Source organism: Podarcis pityusensis (genome assembly GCF_964106645.2).
Source record: "Podarcis pityusensis genome assembly, chromosome: 15".
Classification (NCBI taxonomy): domain Eukaryota; kingdom Metazoa; phylum Chordata; class Lepidosauria; order Squamata; family Lacertidae; genus Podarcis; species Podarcis pityusensis.
Genome location: NC_138040.1, coordinates 5,723,526 through 5,741,100, shown reverse-complemented (window position 1 = coordinate 5,741,100; position 17,575 = coordinate 5,723,526). Strand labels below are relative to the sequence as shown.

General features: G+C 44.6%; 1 protein-coding gene across 1 annotated transcript in view; it reads left to right on the top strand.

Annotated features, from left to right (window-relative positions):
• Nucleotides 1-17,575, top strand: part of BCAS3 (BCAS3 microtubule associated cell migration factor) — a 476,692-nt gene that overhangs the window by 104,276 nt on the left and 354,841 nt on the right. The window contains exon 13 of the mRNA XM_080983313.1: nucleotides 16,500-16,593. Coding sequence (XP_080839439.1) covers nucleotides 16,500-16,593 — 94 coding nt within the window. The remainder of the gene's footprint in view (nucleotides 1-16,499; nucleotides 16,594-17,575) is intronic.

Sequence of the window (17,575 nt, the reverse complement as noted above, 5' to 3'; positions counted from 1 at the left end):
AAACTTTCACTGTTGGAACTTTTCCTCTTTAGCACATGGGTCTGTTGCCTTTTTTGGTGCAGAGGTTCACTGCCCTTCCCAATCTGCCACCTAAAGCAAAGGTGTGGCTAAAGGGCAGGCTGAGGAGCCTCTGGGAGCATCTCACCTCTGCTCCACCTCCCAGGCTTTCCCAGGGCACAGCCTGAAAACCGCTGCGCACAGAAGACTGGACAAGATGGAGTGGTTGCTATGTGCTCCAGTTGATCACTGCATTCTGCAGGTGATGGCCTCCTGCAAGTACCATCTTACCAGGAGGCCCGTTGTGCACCATATTTGTAGCAGGCCTCTAGCATGGTGGCACCTACTCTTCGGAGCGCTCTCCCGTCTTTCTGGCACCTACTTGAACACCTTCCCCGTCTAACAATGTGCCTTTTAAGTAGAGAGCTTTCCCAGCCTACCTCTGTGTTGGAATGGTTTTTAGCTTTTATTGTTTGTGCGTTTGGTGCCCTGGGCTTCTTTGTAGGAAGGGTGGGATATAAATGTAATAAATCAGTCCTCATCACCAGTAATATGGGGCTGTCACTGAAAAACAGCAGCTGCAAGTTGAGGTTCCTGGAACGCTTAGGTAGGTGCCCCTTTGTTATGATGCTTGTGATGTCATCAAGTTGCACTGGTTCTTTCTCACCACATTGTTGACTGTTGCCAGCAGGACAAAGACATAACACTGGCAAGTCATGATGGAGGAACAGTGGAAGACTTGACACAAGATGGCTGTTTGCTGTGGCAACCCTGTGATAACTGTTGTGTCTAGTTCCACCCTGAACCCTCAGCTTATTTGATGATTTTTGTAACAACTGATGCAAAATATAGCCCTGTTTTGTTTTGAGTTCCCCCCTGTTTTTCAACATACCCGCCTCACCCCCACAGGGGCTAAGATTATTTGTGGGTGGAATGGATTTATTGAACGGGAACTGCTAATTGGGAATGAATGAAAGCCAGCTCTCGTGCAGCTGAAGAGGACTCAGCTAAGTGACATTTTTGACAGTGCCAAGTGTGAAGTGTCGCTCCGCATCTTTCTTGTAATTGCCCGACACTGATGTTGATTGGGGGTGACCACTTGTGTGATGTGGGTATGGCCTGATTGCAATGATGAATCCGTAATGGAGTGGGACCACCCGAGGGCCCAAAGCAACTGCTAAGAGAGAGAGAGAGGTTGAGATTGTGTTGCTTCTTAGAGGGCCTCATTGGCAGGCTTTAACTATTGCAATACTGAGTAAGAAGAGTCATAAGGAGTAACTTGCCAGTGATCCTGAATGTTTGCACTAACCTCCAACATTTCCCAGTTGATAGTAGGTAAACAGCACTGTGCTAGCAGTGCTTCTATCAATGGCATCTAGCCACAATGGCTATGGTCTCCCTCCATCATTCGAGACCAAGATGCCTCTGAATACCAGTTGCTGGAAACTGCAGGCCATGAGAGCACTGTTGCACTCAGGCCCTGCTTGCTGACTTCTCATGGGCACCTGCCTGGCCGCATTTAGCTTTTTTCTAGCAAGTATCTATAGATAAAGTGCATTGATATTGGAACTATCCAGTGCTGAATGGTGGAAGATTCAGAACCAACAAAAGAAAGTCTTTCACATAACACATAGTCAAACTATGGCATTTCCCCCCACAAGAGGCACTGATAGTCAACTTGGATAGCTTTAAAAGAGGATTAGGCAAATTCATGCAGGGTATACCTATCCATGGCTACCAACCTTGATGTCTGTGTTCTGCCTCCAACTCTTAGACAGCATACCTCTCAATAACAATTTGTTGGAAGTTGCAGGAGCGGAGAGCACTGTTGCACTCAGGTCCTGTTTGCTGTCTTCCCGCTAAGACATCTGGTTGGGCACTGTGAGAGCAGATGGGCAGCTGACCTGATCTTCTTGTGTTCTGTTATTTTGCCAAATAAAATGGTCTGAGAACACCCCTCTCCTCCCCACCCACCATTCCTATACAATGCCTAGTGGATGCAACATTCTGTTTTCTCTGCATTGGAAAAGAGGAGGTTTTATTTTTATTTCTGGGTGGGGTGAAAGATGAACTAGAAAAAGAAAGTTATCCCATCATAAGATAGCAGACTTAACTGTTTGGAATGAGCCTCACCGCCTGTAGCATGGGGAAACAGTATGTGGGGCATGAGCATCCATACCAGTTAACAGCTTCACAGCTTAACTATCTGAAGTTTCTGAACAGTCTTCACAGGCAGTTCCAAATACCATGCATTGCAGTAATCTCTCCTAGAAGCTGTCAGGGCCTAGATAGCTGCACCAGATTTATTAATTATTGTTTATAGCATTTATATCTTACCAATCATGAGCCCCGCATTACTGTCGGAGCAGGAGCAGGAGGAATGGTGGGAACCTAGGTTGGAGGCAGACACTTTGGAATGGGGAACAACGGTGCCTGCTCTATCTTCTGACCTTCCTGCAGAGCAGAGTGTCTCAGTGGAGGTTGGGAAGGGATTTATTCATCTGATGGGGGAGCCTGAACAGGAGACTGATCAGGAGGATTCAGGCTTTGTCACCTAGAACCAGGCAATGCCTTTGCAGATGGGGGAGACCCACCCCACCCTGATGGAGCACACACTTGCAAACTTGACATTCCTGCAAGCGAGCATGCCACACCTCGCCTTCAAATGAGGGATGGGGAAACTTGTTGGGACATCTTCATTGCTTCCATCCAGTTCGAACTTCTTGCCCTGCTCCTAAACTCCCAGATCATGACTCTTGAGCGCTGTGCCTGTTGCTAAGCCTGTATCATTACTTGCCTAAGTAAAGGTCTCTTTCTTCCAAGTAAGAGGCTCTGCCTCTGTATTTTGAGCGAGGACATTGCTCTCCCAACAAGGGTTTCAGGAGGAATACATGGTTTACTGCTTCCGCCTTCAATTTTATTCTCTCAACCATCCTGTGAATAGGCAGAGGTAGGGACTGACTCAAGGTTACCAAGTGAGCTTCATGGCTGGGTGAGAATTTCAACTTGGGTCTCCTTGGTCTAGGTCAATACTCTAACTCATTTTCCCCAACCTGGTGCCCACCAGATGCTGTTGGGACTCCAACTTCCACCAGCCTCATGGCCAAGGATGATGGCAATTGTGATCAAGCAACAACGGAAAGGAATGGTGTTGGGGGAATGCTACTCTACTTAACCACACTGGTGTGCAGAACAATTCTGGGTCTCCTGTACTTCAGTTTAAACCATATTGTGTTCGACTCACTATGCCGATAGTCCTTCTCTTTCCCACACCCCCTAATTTTTCTAAAATAACAATTGTTTTTCCAGCTTCAAACGTGTTGCTTGGAGCCTGTTCCTTGAGAAACCGGTTCAAAGAAATACTTTCTTCGTTTGACCTCCAAGGACCTACTTAAATGCAAAATAACACGAAACCCAAAAGGTGGTGGGGGAAACCCAAAATATTTCATTTTAAGTTTTTATAAGGTTCAATTATCTCAGTATAAGGTTGTTGATCCATTCAGAGTTTATTATGCTTTCCTGGAAAATATTTTCTTGGCTTTTCCTACAGTGCCAGGAGAATGGGCCAGGGGTGGGGTGGGGGAGTGGAGAAGGCAGAAAGAAATTCTACTTCATAAATTTCTCATGAAGCCTTTTTTAATGCAGTCATTATTTCTGACGTTCAGTGTCTGCTCCCAGACTCCTCCAGCAATAGCTTTAGTAATAAAATGATTTATCTTAGGTTTTTAAGTTGCCTTATATATGATTTAGAGGATTTTTGTCTGTAATGAACTTGGCCTCTGATCTTTATAGCAATCGTGAGCCAGCCTGCTTAATGGATTTGGTGAAAAACTTTGGGGGTTTTGTAGTGTGTGAGTGTTGTGTATAGGTGTAAAAAGAAAAGCGCTTGAGTTATTCAAGTACATGGTGAAATATAAGTAAGGCATTATTGCTAAGTTGAGGGTTCCGGGCTGTTGTTTTTTTTTGTCTGACGCCCCTGAAGTATCACAGAATAACTACAGCCTCTGTGCTTGGACTATTCCAAGCCAGGAATAACATGCCAGCCCTTGTTCTTTTGAGCCTGGGGATCTTGAAACACCGCTGGAATTAACAATTTAGAACTTTTTCAGTGGTGAGGGTGGGCCTCAGTGTTTTGCAGCATGATCTTCATAAAAGGAAAAGGTATTCTGTCTGCAGTTTTTGCTTTCAAGGTCCCTCAGGTCTCACACCAGCCTGTTGTCATGTCTCCCTTGTGGCCAGCGGCTTATGATGGGCCAATATAATAGAGTCCACAAGAACCTAAAAGGAGCCTGACTGCTGGATCAGGCCAAAGAAGAAGAAGAAGAAGAAGAAGAGTTTGGATTTGATATCCCGCCTTTCACTCCCTTTAAGGAGTCTCAAAGCGGCTAAAATTCTCCTTTCCCTTCCTCCCCCACAACAAACACTCTGTGAGGTGAGTGGGGCTGAGAGACTTCAAAGAAGTGTGACTAGCCCAAGGTCACCCAGCAGCTGCATGTGGAGGAGCGGAGACGCGAACCCGGTTCCCCAGATTACGAGACTACCGCTCTTAACCACTACACTACAAAGGCCCATCTAGTTTAGCATCCTGTTCTCACAGTGGCCAGCCAGAATGGAAAGCCCATCAGCAGGGCTTGAGTGCAACAGCCTGTTGCCCACTTGTGATTCTCATCAGCTGGCATTCAGAGGGTTCCTGCCCCCAATACTGGAGGGAATCTGCATGCAATTCCTTCTCACCTCTGGTTACCAGGAGAGTGGCTGCATGCACACCATACATTCTACAGCACACAGCTTTCCCCAAAGAATCCTGGGAGCTGCAGTTGACTCTCCCACAGAGCTTCAATTCCCAGCACACATAGCAAACGGAAGTTCCCATGATTATTTGGGGGAGGTCATGTGCTTTAAATGTGCGCTGTGGTACACACAGTCGTGGACTATCCCCTCTTGTTCTCACAACAATTCTGGAAGAGCAAGTTCAGAAAGATTGAGGTTACTTGGAAAATGCCCCTGCATATCTGAGATTTGAACCCAGTTCTTGTGACTTTTGTACCCTGAAAAGCTTACTTAGAGACCATACAGTATATGGGAGAATAAAGGTTTGCTTTTGCTCTTCAGGCTGTGGAACCTGTTGGACGGAAAATATTTTAGTGAACTTTTCTCAGCACAGACACCTTTTTGTGAAAAATTGCTTGTGGTAGCAGTTTACGTAGTCAGCCCCCAACAGTGGTAGTTTTTGAAACAGAACTGTAGCATCAGGTTTTATATATATATATATATATATAGAGTTGAATTATTGGACTTGGCTGTTGTGTTTATATTTGAAAGCTGAATAAAAATAATTACCGAGAAGCCCAAACAACTTTGTGGTCGACCCAAATACATTAACAAGGTTTGTGAGCTTGTTTAAACTTCCTTTTAATGAAGTGTTAGCAAACTTTTCAGTTAGATGTAATGGTCGTTTCTTTGGAGCCATCAATTAGTTGAAATGAGTGAAAACAAAGATATACAGATTTCCTCTTCTTCTGCCCCCCTTCCCCTAATTGAAATTAAACGCATAAACTTTTAGTGGCTGGACTGATGTTTTCTTTTGACCTTTTGATTTTTGACTTAATTAATTCATTGGGTGGGACCACCCAGAGTTGGTCTGAAATAATGACCTTTCTCAAAAGCCTTGCAGTTTTGGGCCTCACTTTAAACCTGCTAAATGTCTTGTATAGCTGATGGAGAATGCATGGTAACAGAAAGAAAAAGGAGCAATATTTTTTTATTGCAATAGTTGCCCTAACCCAGCCTCCCCCAACTTAGTGCTCTCCAGATGTTTTGGACTACGACTCCCATAAGTCCTAGCCAACAGAGTTTTCAGGGCTGATGGGAGCTAATAGTCAAAAACTTCTGGAGAGCACCAAGTTGGGGAAGTCTGCCTTGATCCAGTAAGTCAAAGCATGCATAGACCTACACTTGCTAAGGCTAGGTACTCGAACCCAGGCCTGGAGGGTGTATTCTCCAAGCCATCCCCTCTGCCATCCGTCACTGGCTGAAATTTAAGGCAGAGGAATGCGGTGTAACTCAGTGCAGAGGAGAGCGCAGAAATCAATGTGCAGTGAGTGGATGCTGCTGTCCTGTTGACCAGAAGGCCAAGGTCCTGGTATTCATGTGGCCGGTTTAGAAGCTTCGTAATGAACCTTGTTCACATGCCATGGTGAGCCAACCTATGGTTGATGTGGACTCCTCTTGACTGCTTTTCTACTCCACAAAGAGCAAACCTTGGCTACAGCTTGTGGTTAGCAAGGAGAAAGAGCTTAACCTCGAACCTGGGCTTGGACAATGCGCTGCACAGCATGGGAGCAAAAAAACCAAGGAGCGACAAAGCAGCTGCAAGCTTCTCTCCGGGAGTCTTCAAATTTGCACTGTCCCTTTGGCTTACCATATTGTGTGAATCACTGCCTGCCAATCACAGGGTCCAATGCAGAAGGGTTGTATCTCAGTGAATACAAAAGGGCCTGTTGGGATAACTTTTGAAGAGTAAGAGTGCCTGTCTTGTGAATTTTGGTTAGGGAGTAGACTTTACCTGTTGGAATCTCTCTCTCTCTCTCTCTCTCTCTCTCACACACACACACACACACCCCCACACACCCACACACCCCAATATAATGAAGTAATTTACTGTAGGAAATACATGACTGGTAGAAAAAGTTCCTCGTTTTAGTCTGTCTAGTCTAGAGAAGAACAATGCAGCCATCTTTCTCCTTTGTTCTCTTGGAGGGTAGTTCAAAGATGACTTTTTATCTTGTGGTCTGAGAGATAGGTGTGAGGAGCAGGAAGTTATAAACAGGATGCAAACTTAGATGTATCATTCTAAATAACAAAGAGATAGAGAAGTCAGCATAGAGATAAAGGTACAGGGATAGTCTGGGAATCGGGAGGTTCCATATCTGTCTTAACTCCACACAAACCCCTCTTGTACAAGCTGAGTTGCTATCAAACTTCCAACAGGGCCCGGGTTCAAACCCTGGTGTGCTTAGGTAGGACTGGGGAAAGACCCCTGCTTGAAACCTTGTAGAGCTGCTGCCAGTCTGTGTAGACAGTATTGATCTAGATAGGCCAATGGTCTGATTCAGAACAAGGCAGCTTTCTAGCTTCTTATGAAGGACCCCATAACCAACACACCCACACTGGAATTCTTACTCTGTTAGCCCTTTTGTTTCAAAAGGCATTGCCCACAATCTTTCAGAATCTATCTCTGTGCCTCCATGAGGGCTAGAAGCTTGGTGTAAGGTAGCACTTGCTATAAGGCAGCTTCCCGTGTGCTTGAAGGCGGCAGCGAATTCTGAGCCCGCACAAGTTCCTCACTCGGCCAGGTCATTGGGCATTGAGATTCCTAGTTTGAAGCTTGAGCTCTTTTTATGAATGCATCTATTTCCAATTTTGAGCTGCCTAATAAAAAGAAAATCCTCCAGGTGACATGCCACAGCAAGCAGAATAAAATGTTAGAGCATAGCATACCAACGATTCAATAATAAAACAATAAAGCCGAACCGGCAATAGTTCATTGATTTAAAATCCAGCTATCAAATCCAACTTGGCATAAAATGGAGACAATTCAGCCAGCAGCAGACACTTCAACTAGCATACTGACAAAACTCACCCCCTACACACACCAATAGCTAAAACAGACCAATCTGCATTGCTGTCAATCTGCAAAGACTAAGGCTGGGATACTCTTTTTGGCTCCACAGACTAGTTCCTTATCAGATTCTGGCTTCTGTCAATCACCTGATGTCACAGTGATGTGTTTGGGTGCTTTGAAGTCACAAAGTCCTTGCAAAGAGCCCTGCGTGGTGCTTTAAAGTGACTGAGGGTTTAAAATCCAGCCCCCCCCTTCCAGAAGCGTGTTAGACAACGGTTGCCTAGTCACAGATGTCCTTTTGGGGGGCAAACTCCCTCCTGTGGGGGAGATCTGCCAGTCCCCTTCCCTGCCCATGTTAAGAATGCAGTAAGAGCCCTGTTGGATCAGGCCAGTGGTCCATTTAGCACAGCATCCTGTTCTCACAGTGGCCAGCCAGGTGCCCCAATGGGAAGCCCACAATCAGGACCCGAGTGTAACAGCAACCCTCTCCCCCTGACTTTCCCAACAACAGGCATCCATAGGCATATTGCCTCCAACAGTGGAGGTAAACCATCGCCATGATGGCTCATAGCCATTGATAAACTTATCCTCCAGGCAAAATCCAAATACATATTTATTTGTCCAGGCACCTGGAAGGGGATAGGAACATTCGGGGCACTGCAGATTTAAAGAATCACTTTAATTATTGTTTTGAGTATGGCCCTATCAAATTTAATGTTACTAGCTGCCTTGGGCACCCTTTGAGGAGAAAGGGTGGTATATAGATTTAATAAGCAGAGAAGCAAACATTGAAGGTTCCTCTTTATTTCAAATCCTGCCAAGTTTTGCTTTTCGCATGAAAGCAGAGCTTCTAACTGTATGCAAAGAACATGCTGTTGAAAAAGCCATATGGATAAATGGGCTTTTCTGGATCCAGGGTTTTGGCACTTTTCTGTGCAACTGCCCCCCCCCCACTGCCCCGCAAACCCCTTTATTAGTGTATTGTAATATAGAAGACAATAAAATTTGGTGAGGGAAGAGAGGCATGGCCAATAGCAGCAACATGCAAAGTTAATTTTCATTCAGTTTAAGGATTTGATTTTTAAAAAAGGGAAAAAACCATGGCCAATGAAAGATGCTTATCAAGTATCAAGACTCTATGAGAAAAGCCATCCGTGGGCCTCAGGCCAAGAACTTAACAAATAAATGACCTCCCAACAATAAAACTTAAACCTACCATGTAGACTTTCATTAGCCCATGTTGTCGCCAGTGTTTATTTACAGCAAAACTCTCTTTTTGCAGATAATGCAGTCTGCTACCCTCAGTGTTGACTTCCCCTGTTTTTTTTTCCTGTGTGTGCTTTCTATCTGCACTTATTATTGAATAATTCTCTTTATATATAAAAAAGCAACAGGATTCCCTCTGAACCCAATACTGTCTGCCTTAACTTTTATTAAAGGGGCTCTGCTTTTTCTCAAGAAGACATTTTTGTCGCAGATTAATGGCTCGAGCCAAGCCAAAGGCTGCTCTGAGTTTACGCTGGATTCTATTAAAAGGGAAGCAGCTGTTAACGTTGCAGATTTATCACATTTAGCTTCCCCCTCCTTCTTCTCCCTACTGATGTTTGACCTTAGCTATAAATGTTTTGAGGTGCTCATTGTTTTTCTTTCAGAGTTCTTTTTTCTCCACCCATTATTGCTGCTGAACATCTTAAAAAAATTGAAGCTGACATTATATTGGCTCTGTCAGATTGGACAGATGAGGGCTTCGCAATTAAAAAAAAAACCAATTTGTTGCTGCAAAAAAAGCAGAAGGATAAATACTTACTTTTTATCTATCTATCTATTGCCCATCCTTCATTCTAAGGTCCCTGGATGGGTTGCAAAATTAAAGCACAACATTAAAAACAATTTAAAACAATTTAAAATCATAAAAATGAGATGGGTCCTAAAAATATATACAGCTCAAGTGTCAAAAATCCAGGGTAAAGTGGTGCATCTTTGACCTTCTCCGGAAGCTGTACATTGAAAGTGCCAAACGAAGCTCTATGAGGAGGGAGCTCCACAGTTTAGGGGCTGCCACAGAGAAGGCCCTGGCCTTCTGAGGGCGGAGGAACCAGCAAGAGTGCCCACTCTGCTGATCTCAGCACCCAAGAGGGTCTGTACGGAAGGCAGTTTTTTCAGTCCAGGCTTTCTTTTAAGAAGTCCTCTCTCCCTTTCTCCCCCAGCCTTCTCATTCACCTGCGTGAAATTTCTTGTCGCCTCTGGCTACCAGGCTAGAGATGTCTTTAAAGATTGGTTTAAAGGGCACCATTAAAGCTAGGGGAATGCCTCTCTGTCTTGTCTATTATTTCAGCTTCGTTCAGTTGATCCACATACACATTTCCCTCTTCAGGAGTATGTGTGCAAAACAATGCCAACAACGTAAATGGGAACTCGAAACATAGCAAACCTGTAAGGGCCACAACTCAGCAGTAGGAAATTTCAAACGCCGACCCGTCTGGATGGATGAATACGGTTGAAGATGCTGCTGTGGTTACAAGGGTTCATGCGATATTTGAATTCCTGGGTTAGGTTCCTAAACTGTTTAGTCTGCCTTCTGTTGTTCTTTATTTAAGCGGGGGCGGGGGGAGGGAGACACACACAACACAACCCGCTCCAGCATACAGTAAGAAAAGATCAAACACAGATCAAATGAGGCATTGCAATCCAATGCACTCAGGCAGGTCAGAAATGAAGGAGAAAGGCATCTACTTCACTTCAATGCCCAATTAAATATGTTCCGTGCCACAAACAAACGTGGGTAGACTTCAGGACTGCAGAATCTACTGACACCGATGAAGTGGAGCCGGGTGTCTGGGGGGCAGTGGGAGGGTGGTACACCCACTGGCAGCAGAATCCAAACCCAGGGTGAGAGAGTTTGGATCTGGCGGGTCTTGTTTTTTCATAACCTGAGCCAGGGTTACACTAGTCCCTGACCCCGGCTAAGCTTGAGATACCCCAGTGCAGGTCTCCAAAAAGGGGTGTTCCAGGGGCATGGCAGATGAGGCAAGGAGAGACTTTCACCTATTCCAAACCGTTTTCATCTCAGTCATGTGACCTAGGGCCCAGTCTATCAGAAAATCCCAGTCATGTGACCTAGGGCCCAGTCTATCAGAAAATCCCAGTCCCTTGTTACCATTCAATAGGCAATTGGGGGGGGGGTATAGAACAGGCCAGTAAACAGCCCATGGGCAGCACCACCACACTAGAAACATCTTGTTCAGAGTTAGGAGCTGAGCCAGATGACCCTGCCTAAAGAATAGGGCCTTTTTAGTGTTGGCTTCATGTCTCTGGCAACACCCTCCCTCAAAATGCATGTTTGACTCCTTCATTTTTTTTTTAGGCGAGCCTTGGACTTTCCTTTTTCAATCTGTCTTTGTGGGAAGAGGTGGTCAGGATATTAAAATAATACTGCTCATATATATTTGCATTTTATTGTTATATATTTGATTGTATATATTGGTTTGCAGATCCAAGGTGATTTTTGCTGATCTTTTACCTCTTGGTATTTTAATTACCTATTCATATATATTTAATGTAAGACCTCTTGAGAAAACTCTCTCATGTTTTGAAAGGTGGCACAGAAATTCTTAAATAAATACATACATGGGAATGGTCAAGAGGTAGAAAAATGTGAGGTAAATTAATTGTGGCACAATGCAGGCCAAAAATCACACAGAATAAAACCAGGATGCCTTGCAATGTGTGTGTCTGTACCACAGTTCTAAATCTGTCTCCTTTACTGCAAGCAAGTTCAGTTCTTTGGGGGTTTTTTCAGGACACCTGAAGGTCATGTTAGTCTTTTATAATCATTTGTCCTCCTGTTTTAAAGGGACGTTCCACCTGTGTCCTCCATTGTCTAGCAATGTCTCTGTTGAACTTTAATCCAGTCAGTTGATGGAGCTGAGCGTATTCACTTAAGCCCTCGAGGTGGAATCTGTTCCCTTTTGAAAATCATCAGCTCTCTTTGGGGAAGTGAGGTCGAGCAGCTGACAAGACAAGTGGTGATTTTTGGGGTCTTGACAGAAGGGAGACTTAATGTTGATTTCTTGAGTGCCTACTTGCTTCTCCTTTCTTGATCGGAGGAGATATAACTGAGGAAATATTGCGTTCCTGTGCGTTATGCAGGATAATGGTCAGATTTATGAACCTTGCCTCTGAAAGAGTTTTTCTAATGCGCTTTCAGGGATGGCGGCGACAGGCCAAGGCTTTGGGGTCGGAAGAAGGTGGTGCTGCCGTGGGGGAAGGAAGGATGTTAAGGGCTTGATCTCTCCAGAAGCCCAAGTGCGGCTTCTCTGTACCACAGAGGATCATCTTATTTACTTGCCTTTTCTGACATCTACAAGGCTGGCTTGTTAAGAGAGAGAGTTCTGGATTTGGAGTGTGTGTGTTGTTTTACAGCCTGGTATCTGAGCTTGAGGGAAATGTACAGAACCTGAAATGGTTATGGGGCTTTCTTGGAGCTTCTAGAAGCCACCTTGTTCTTAGAAATGTATTTGTTCACGTAATGTACAGTTAGGCCTAGAACAGGTGTGGAGAATCCTTGGTCATCTAGATGTTGCCAAACTACAACTCCCATCACCCCTAGCCATTGCCCATGCTTCCTAGGGCTGATGGGAGTGGTACTTCTGCAATATCTGGAGGGCCAAAGGTCCCTCACCCTTGGATTGTGTGTCCATGCAATACGAAGAACATTTGAAGGTCTCTGTTTGAGGACTGTCCTGTCCAAGAGCGTTGGGTCTAATCAGGCCAGCGACCTCGATATGGATTATCTATTGCTGCACAGTAACTTTGAATTTGAACATGGCTTGGCCATGTTAACCAATAGCCAATGGCCCATCTAGTCCAGTGGCCAACCAGATGCCTGTGAGAAACCTTCAAGCAGGATTTGAGCAGGAGAGCAACTCTCCTCTCCTATGGTTTCTAGCAGCTGGTATTCAGAAGCAATACTGACTATGGAGGGAGAGCTTAGGCATCATGGCTAGAAGCCATTGATAGCCTTATCCCTCCATGAATTTCTCCAAGCATCTTTCAAAGCCCTCTGAGTTGCTGGGAGTCACTCCCTCCTGCAAGAGCATGTTCCATAGCTGAACTGTGTGCTGCGTGAAGGTGTACTTTCTTTCATCTTTCCTGAATCTTTGAGCATTTAGCTTCACTGGATGTTTCTCTGATATCATCATGCCCACTGCGTCTCCTTTTTTTGGGTTTGATGATCCCGTTTAATGGCCTTTCCTCTTCCCAAGCAAGTCTGTGACTGACCATTATGGACAGTTGCAAAAATCTGATGAAAAGTCAGGAACTTGTCTGGACTTCAAAGCCAAGGTGTCTAATATCTGTCCTGTGAAAACGTAGGAGGGAACTCATCCCATCTGCTTATGACTAAACACATCCCAGCAAATCTGTGCCACCGATGACAGAATATGTATTTTTTTTCTTTAAAAAGCCCCCGCTGCTGTCTATTAAATAAATGAATTCTCCTCTCTAATTCAATCCAGGCCCCAAATATTGTCCTGTCTGTTAATGTTGGAATCCAACAAAAAAGATACAGTTGTGCCAACAGTTCATGGAAGCTTGAAGGTATCATAGAACCTAAGAGTTGGAAGGGACCCAAACGGTCATCTAGTCCAACCCCTGGTGTCCTGGCATTTTCTCTCTTGATGCACTCTCAAATAACAGGGATGTTCTAATACATAATATTAATTAAATGTCATTTTTCATAGAGAAGGGGTCATGGGTTTTCGGAGTGGGGGAATGCAGGAGAAAACTGAAAAGGGGTGGAGTAGGGGTGGTAGGGATGCCAAGCTCAAAACTGGGCCCTGTTGGTTTGTTGTGATCAAGTTGCTGCTATACCTTGAAACATCTGTCTGTCTATCTACCTACCTGGGCTGGCCCTACTATTAGGCAAAATAAGACAGTGGCCTCAGGTGGCAGTTGCTGAGGGGCAGCCATTTCCCCCAGCCATTTCTGTTGGTGGACGGAGCCACACAGTCCGTCCTAAGCTCCCTAAACTAGTCTGCTGCCCCAGCTGCAGCAGCATGTCACCAGCGTTGGAAGTAAAATTCAGCTGCCAGTCTCACTGGTCCCTGTGCAGGGAAGCAGGGAGAGGGTGCCATCTTGTCCTTCGCATCAGGGAGCAAATGGCTTGGGGCAGCCTTATTACCGTACTTACCTTCCTCCTTTTATGCAGCATCCCAAATGAAAACGCCATTCTGCGCTCAGAAGTCACGATAGAATCACGACCCAGGGGTTTGATTCCTCATTGTCAGGGGATGAGGGCGAGGACTCTGAAGCAGAAGAGCCAAGTGCATGCAGGGCCAGTCCCAGATGTGCTACTGTCAGATGAACCTGCAGGGCCAGCACCGATCCTAGATTGAGAATGTGACACTGTCTGCCTCTGACTCAGAGGCTCCACTGCAGAAGTAGCAGTAAGACCCAAGGCTCCTCTGCTCTGTCACAGCAGGAGATCAGTAGAGAGGCTGGGCTTCTTTAAGCAGAATAGCATCTTGCAGCACAGGTGGGGCTAACAATCAGGCTGCACCTGCTCTTACTCCTACAGAAGGCCTCAGGTTTAGCTTTCTCCTTTTGGGAGCAACTTCAGAGCTCTGTTTCCCAGGACACAACCTGGACTTTGCATCCAGCCTGAACCTTTCTTGTGTATTGTGTATTGCCTGAGGCTTGCCCACCTTGCCTTGCTTTGCACCACAGGTGGCTCTTACCTGGCTGCATTGCCGTACACAACAGTAACAAGGTATGTTGTCTCTGGTTGAGTTTATCCACCAAATGGCCATGGATGAGCTACCAGTTTTATTCTGAAACATTTGCCTTGGAAAATGTTTCTGTGCTACTTATTCTTCCTTAGATGGTTGGCACAGGCAGAGGATGTTGCATGTTCATGTTTATAGTGTTGTACAAGCGTTTGGAAGAGGGAAATTGATGAGCACAGTGGTGCCAAGGGTTGGGTGGGCTTGGAGATGCTATCCTTGAGCAGGAACAGGCAATGCAGGGCTGTCACTATCCAGCAGCAGCAACACCATATTGACTCCTAGCTCCTCTCCCTGTAATATGGAGCCATGTGAACACACAATGTGGCCCTGTTGTGTGTTTCCCCCACTTCTCTCCAGCGTTATTAGTTTCATAACTACATGCTAGGGAGAAAGGGTGGAGGAAACTGGTGCCGTGGTTCAGTCTCCATTGGAAGATGTTTGGGTTGGTTGGAAGCGATTCCTTTGCTAGAAAGGTCAAAGCCTGCAGCCTGCTAGATGTTGCTAGACTTCATCTCTCATTAGCCCCAGCTAGCCAGGATGGCCAGTGGCCAGAGAAGATTGGACTTGTAACCTAGTAATGTTTACAGGGCTTCAAGTTCCCTGCACCTGGTGCCATTTTTTCTGTCTTTACTTTCTGTGTAGAGTATCGTCTGAACGTGACAGTATAAAAACAGGTAACTTTGTCTGGTGGTACAGGAAGAGCAAGATATATAAGAGTTTCTCAAAACACATAATTAGGGAAAAAACTGTATAGGGTATGGGAGAAATACAAAAACTTATTAGAAAGGAAAACACATATGTGGTTGCCACCAACAGAAGTCCTTGCAAGGAAAAAAAATTATACACAGACAAATTGGAGTACATTATAGAAACTTGTTAACAGTCACCAGGGAGGAATATAAATTGAAAGGGTATGGAGAGATAAAGGATCAGGTGGTAGATTTGTTAAGTTATCATCAGTTGAATGCATCATTTAAGTTAGATAAAAAATGTGGATTTGCAGAACAAAACTCGCAGCTTGAAAGAGAGTTATTAGGCTCCAGGGTTAAAATATTATCTAAAATGTATAATTTATTACTTGAGTGGGACACAAAGGACAAATGGTGAAATCATCGATAAGCTGGGCCAGAGACGTGGGACAAAACATTGATTTTGCATTATGGGAACAACCGTGGAAATTAAATTTAACGTTTATGGCATGCTACACACTAAGCGGAAAACTCATGAAGATGATGTACAGGTGGTATTTGATGCCAAACAAACTAGCAAAAATGTCAAAATCAACAAAGGGTAACTGTTGGAAATGTAAGATGGCACAGGGATCCTTTTACCACATGTGGTGGTCGTGTAGCATAATTAAAAACTATTGGGAAATGATCTATAATGAACTTTAAAAAATGTTTAAAAAATCATTTGCTAAAAATTCAGAAGCATTTTTGTTGGGTTTAATAACAACAGAAGTTACCAACAAAAGAGAGAAATTCGTTCCTGTGTGTGGCAACAGCTGCCCATGTGTTATTAGCGCAAAAACGGAAAACAAATAAGGTGCCAACGAAAGAAGAATGGCATATCAAATTGTTAGAATATGTGGAGGTAGGGGGGATGACCATTAGAATAAGAAATCAAAATGATAAAAGACATAAGGAGGACTGGATATTTTTTATTGAGTATATGAAAAAGTATTATAAGCAGATGATCAGCCTAGAAGGATGGTAAGATTCTCAGCAGTGTAAGAAATAACTAGAGTTAAAATAAGGAGTTGCGATAGACGGGCTGAACCAAGAAAACACAAGAAAAAGAGGAGATCTAAGGAACCATGGAAGGAGAGGATGGGAAGTCAGTCAAGGAATGTGTTCTGTTTTCTGTTATTTCTAAATTTCTACTTTATTATTATTTCAGAGATTCTTTTCTTTTCATATTATTTTTATTTATACCTTGCCTGTATTGAAATATATCAGAAATGCAAATAAATGCATCACACACACACACACACACACACACACGTAACTTTGCCACAACCCTTGGACTGTGAATGTAAAAAGGATAAAATGCAGGTACGCCACTATTCTTCTGTTCTTTCCGTTACTGCACAGGTGCTGGTAAGCGAGGACTCGGACAGCGATGGTATTGTGGCTCACTTCCCAGCACACGAGAAGCCCATCTGCTGCATGTCTTTCAACCCTAGTGGTAAGTGACTTGTTTGCTCTTCATCTCATCATATTCTGCTTGCTACAAACACGGGGGTGAGGGTGTAGCCTTCTGTTACTGTGGTTCTCGATGCAGTCTTGCTGGAAATCCCAGTCCAAGAAAGTCAGATGCTATTTCCATTTGTGAGTAGCCAAAGACATGGGCATGGTGTAGGGTTGCAGACATATAATCCTTGAGGAGGGATGCAGCTCAGGTGTAGAGTCCCTGCTTTGCATGCTGAAGGCCCCAGGTTCAGTTGCTGGAACCTCCAGGTAGGGCTGGGAATAGCCCCTGTCTAAAACCCAGAAGAATCACTGTCAGTCAGTGAGGACAACATTGAGCTAGATCAGGCATAGGCAAACTCGGCCCTCCAGATGTTTTGAGACTACAATTCCCATCATCCCTGACCACTGGTCCTGTTAGCTAGGGATGATGGGAGTTGTAGTCCCAAAACATCTGGAGGGCTGAGTTTGCCTATGCCTGAGCTAGATGAACCCATTGCATAAGCCAGCTCCCTATGTTTATGAGTAAGGGATGGGGGACCAGCAGCCCTCCAGATGTTACTGACTCCAGCTCCCATGGCCCCTGACTGACTGGGATTGATATAAGCTGGGGTCCTACGGCATATGGTTCCCCATATCTGCCACTGGGGAAGGAAGACATGACTTTGTAGCCTGCTGTCCATCTTCTTACCATGCTGAGATATTGGAAGCATTATATCTGCACTGGGTCAAGAAATTACATCCAATATCTGTAGGAAATGGGCATTAATGTATCTGAAAAGTTAGGTTAATAAAAGGTTTCCTCATCCGTTATATTCCAGTTGGAACAGATGTCACACGCACAGAGATTTCTCTTGTTTTATTTCTTGAGGTTTGTGCAAATATTCTCATAGATTTGACACCACTTATCCTTTTGCACTTAATGCTTAACCTGGAGATGTAACTTGGACTTCTTTCTTAGTATTAGTGTGCCCCCCCCG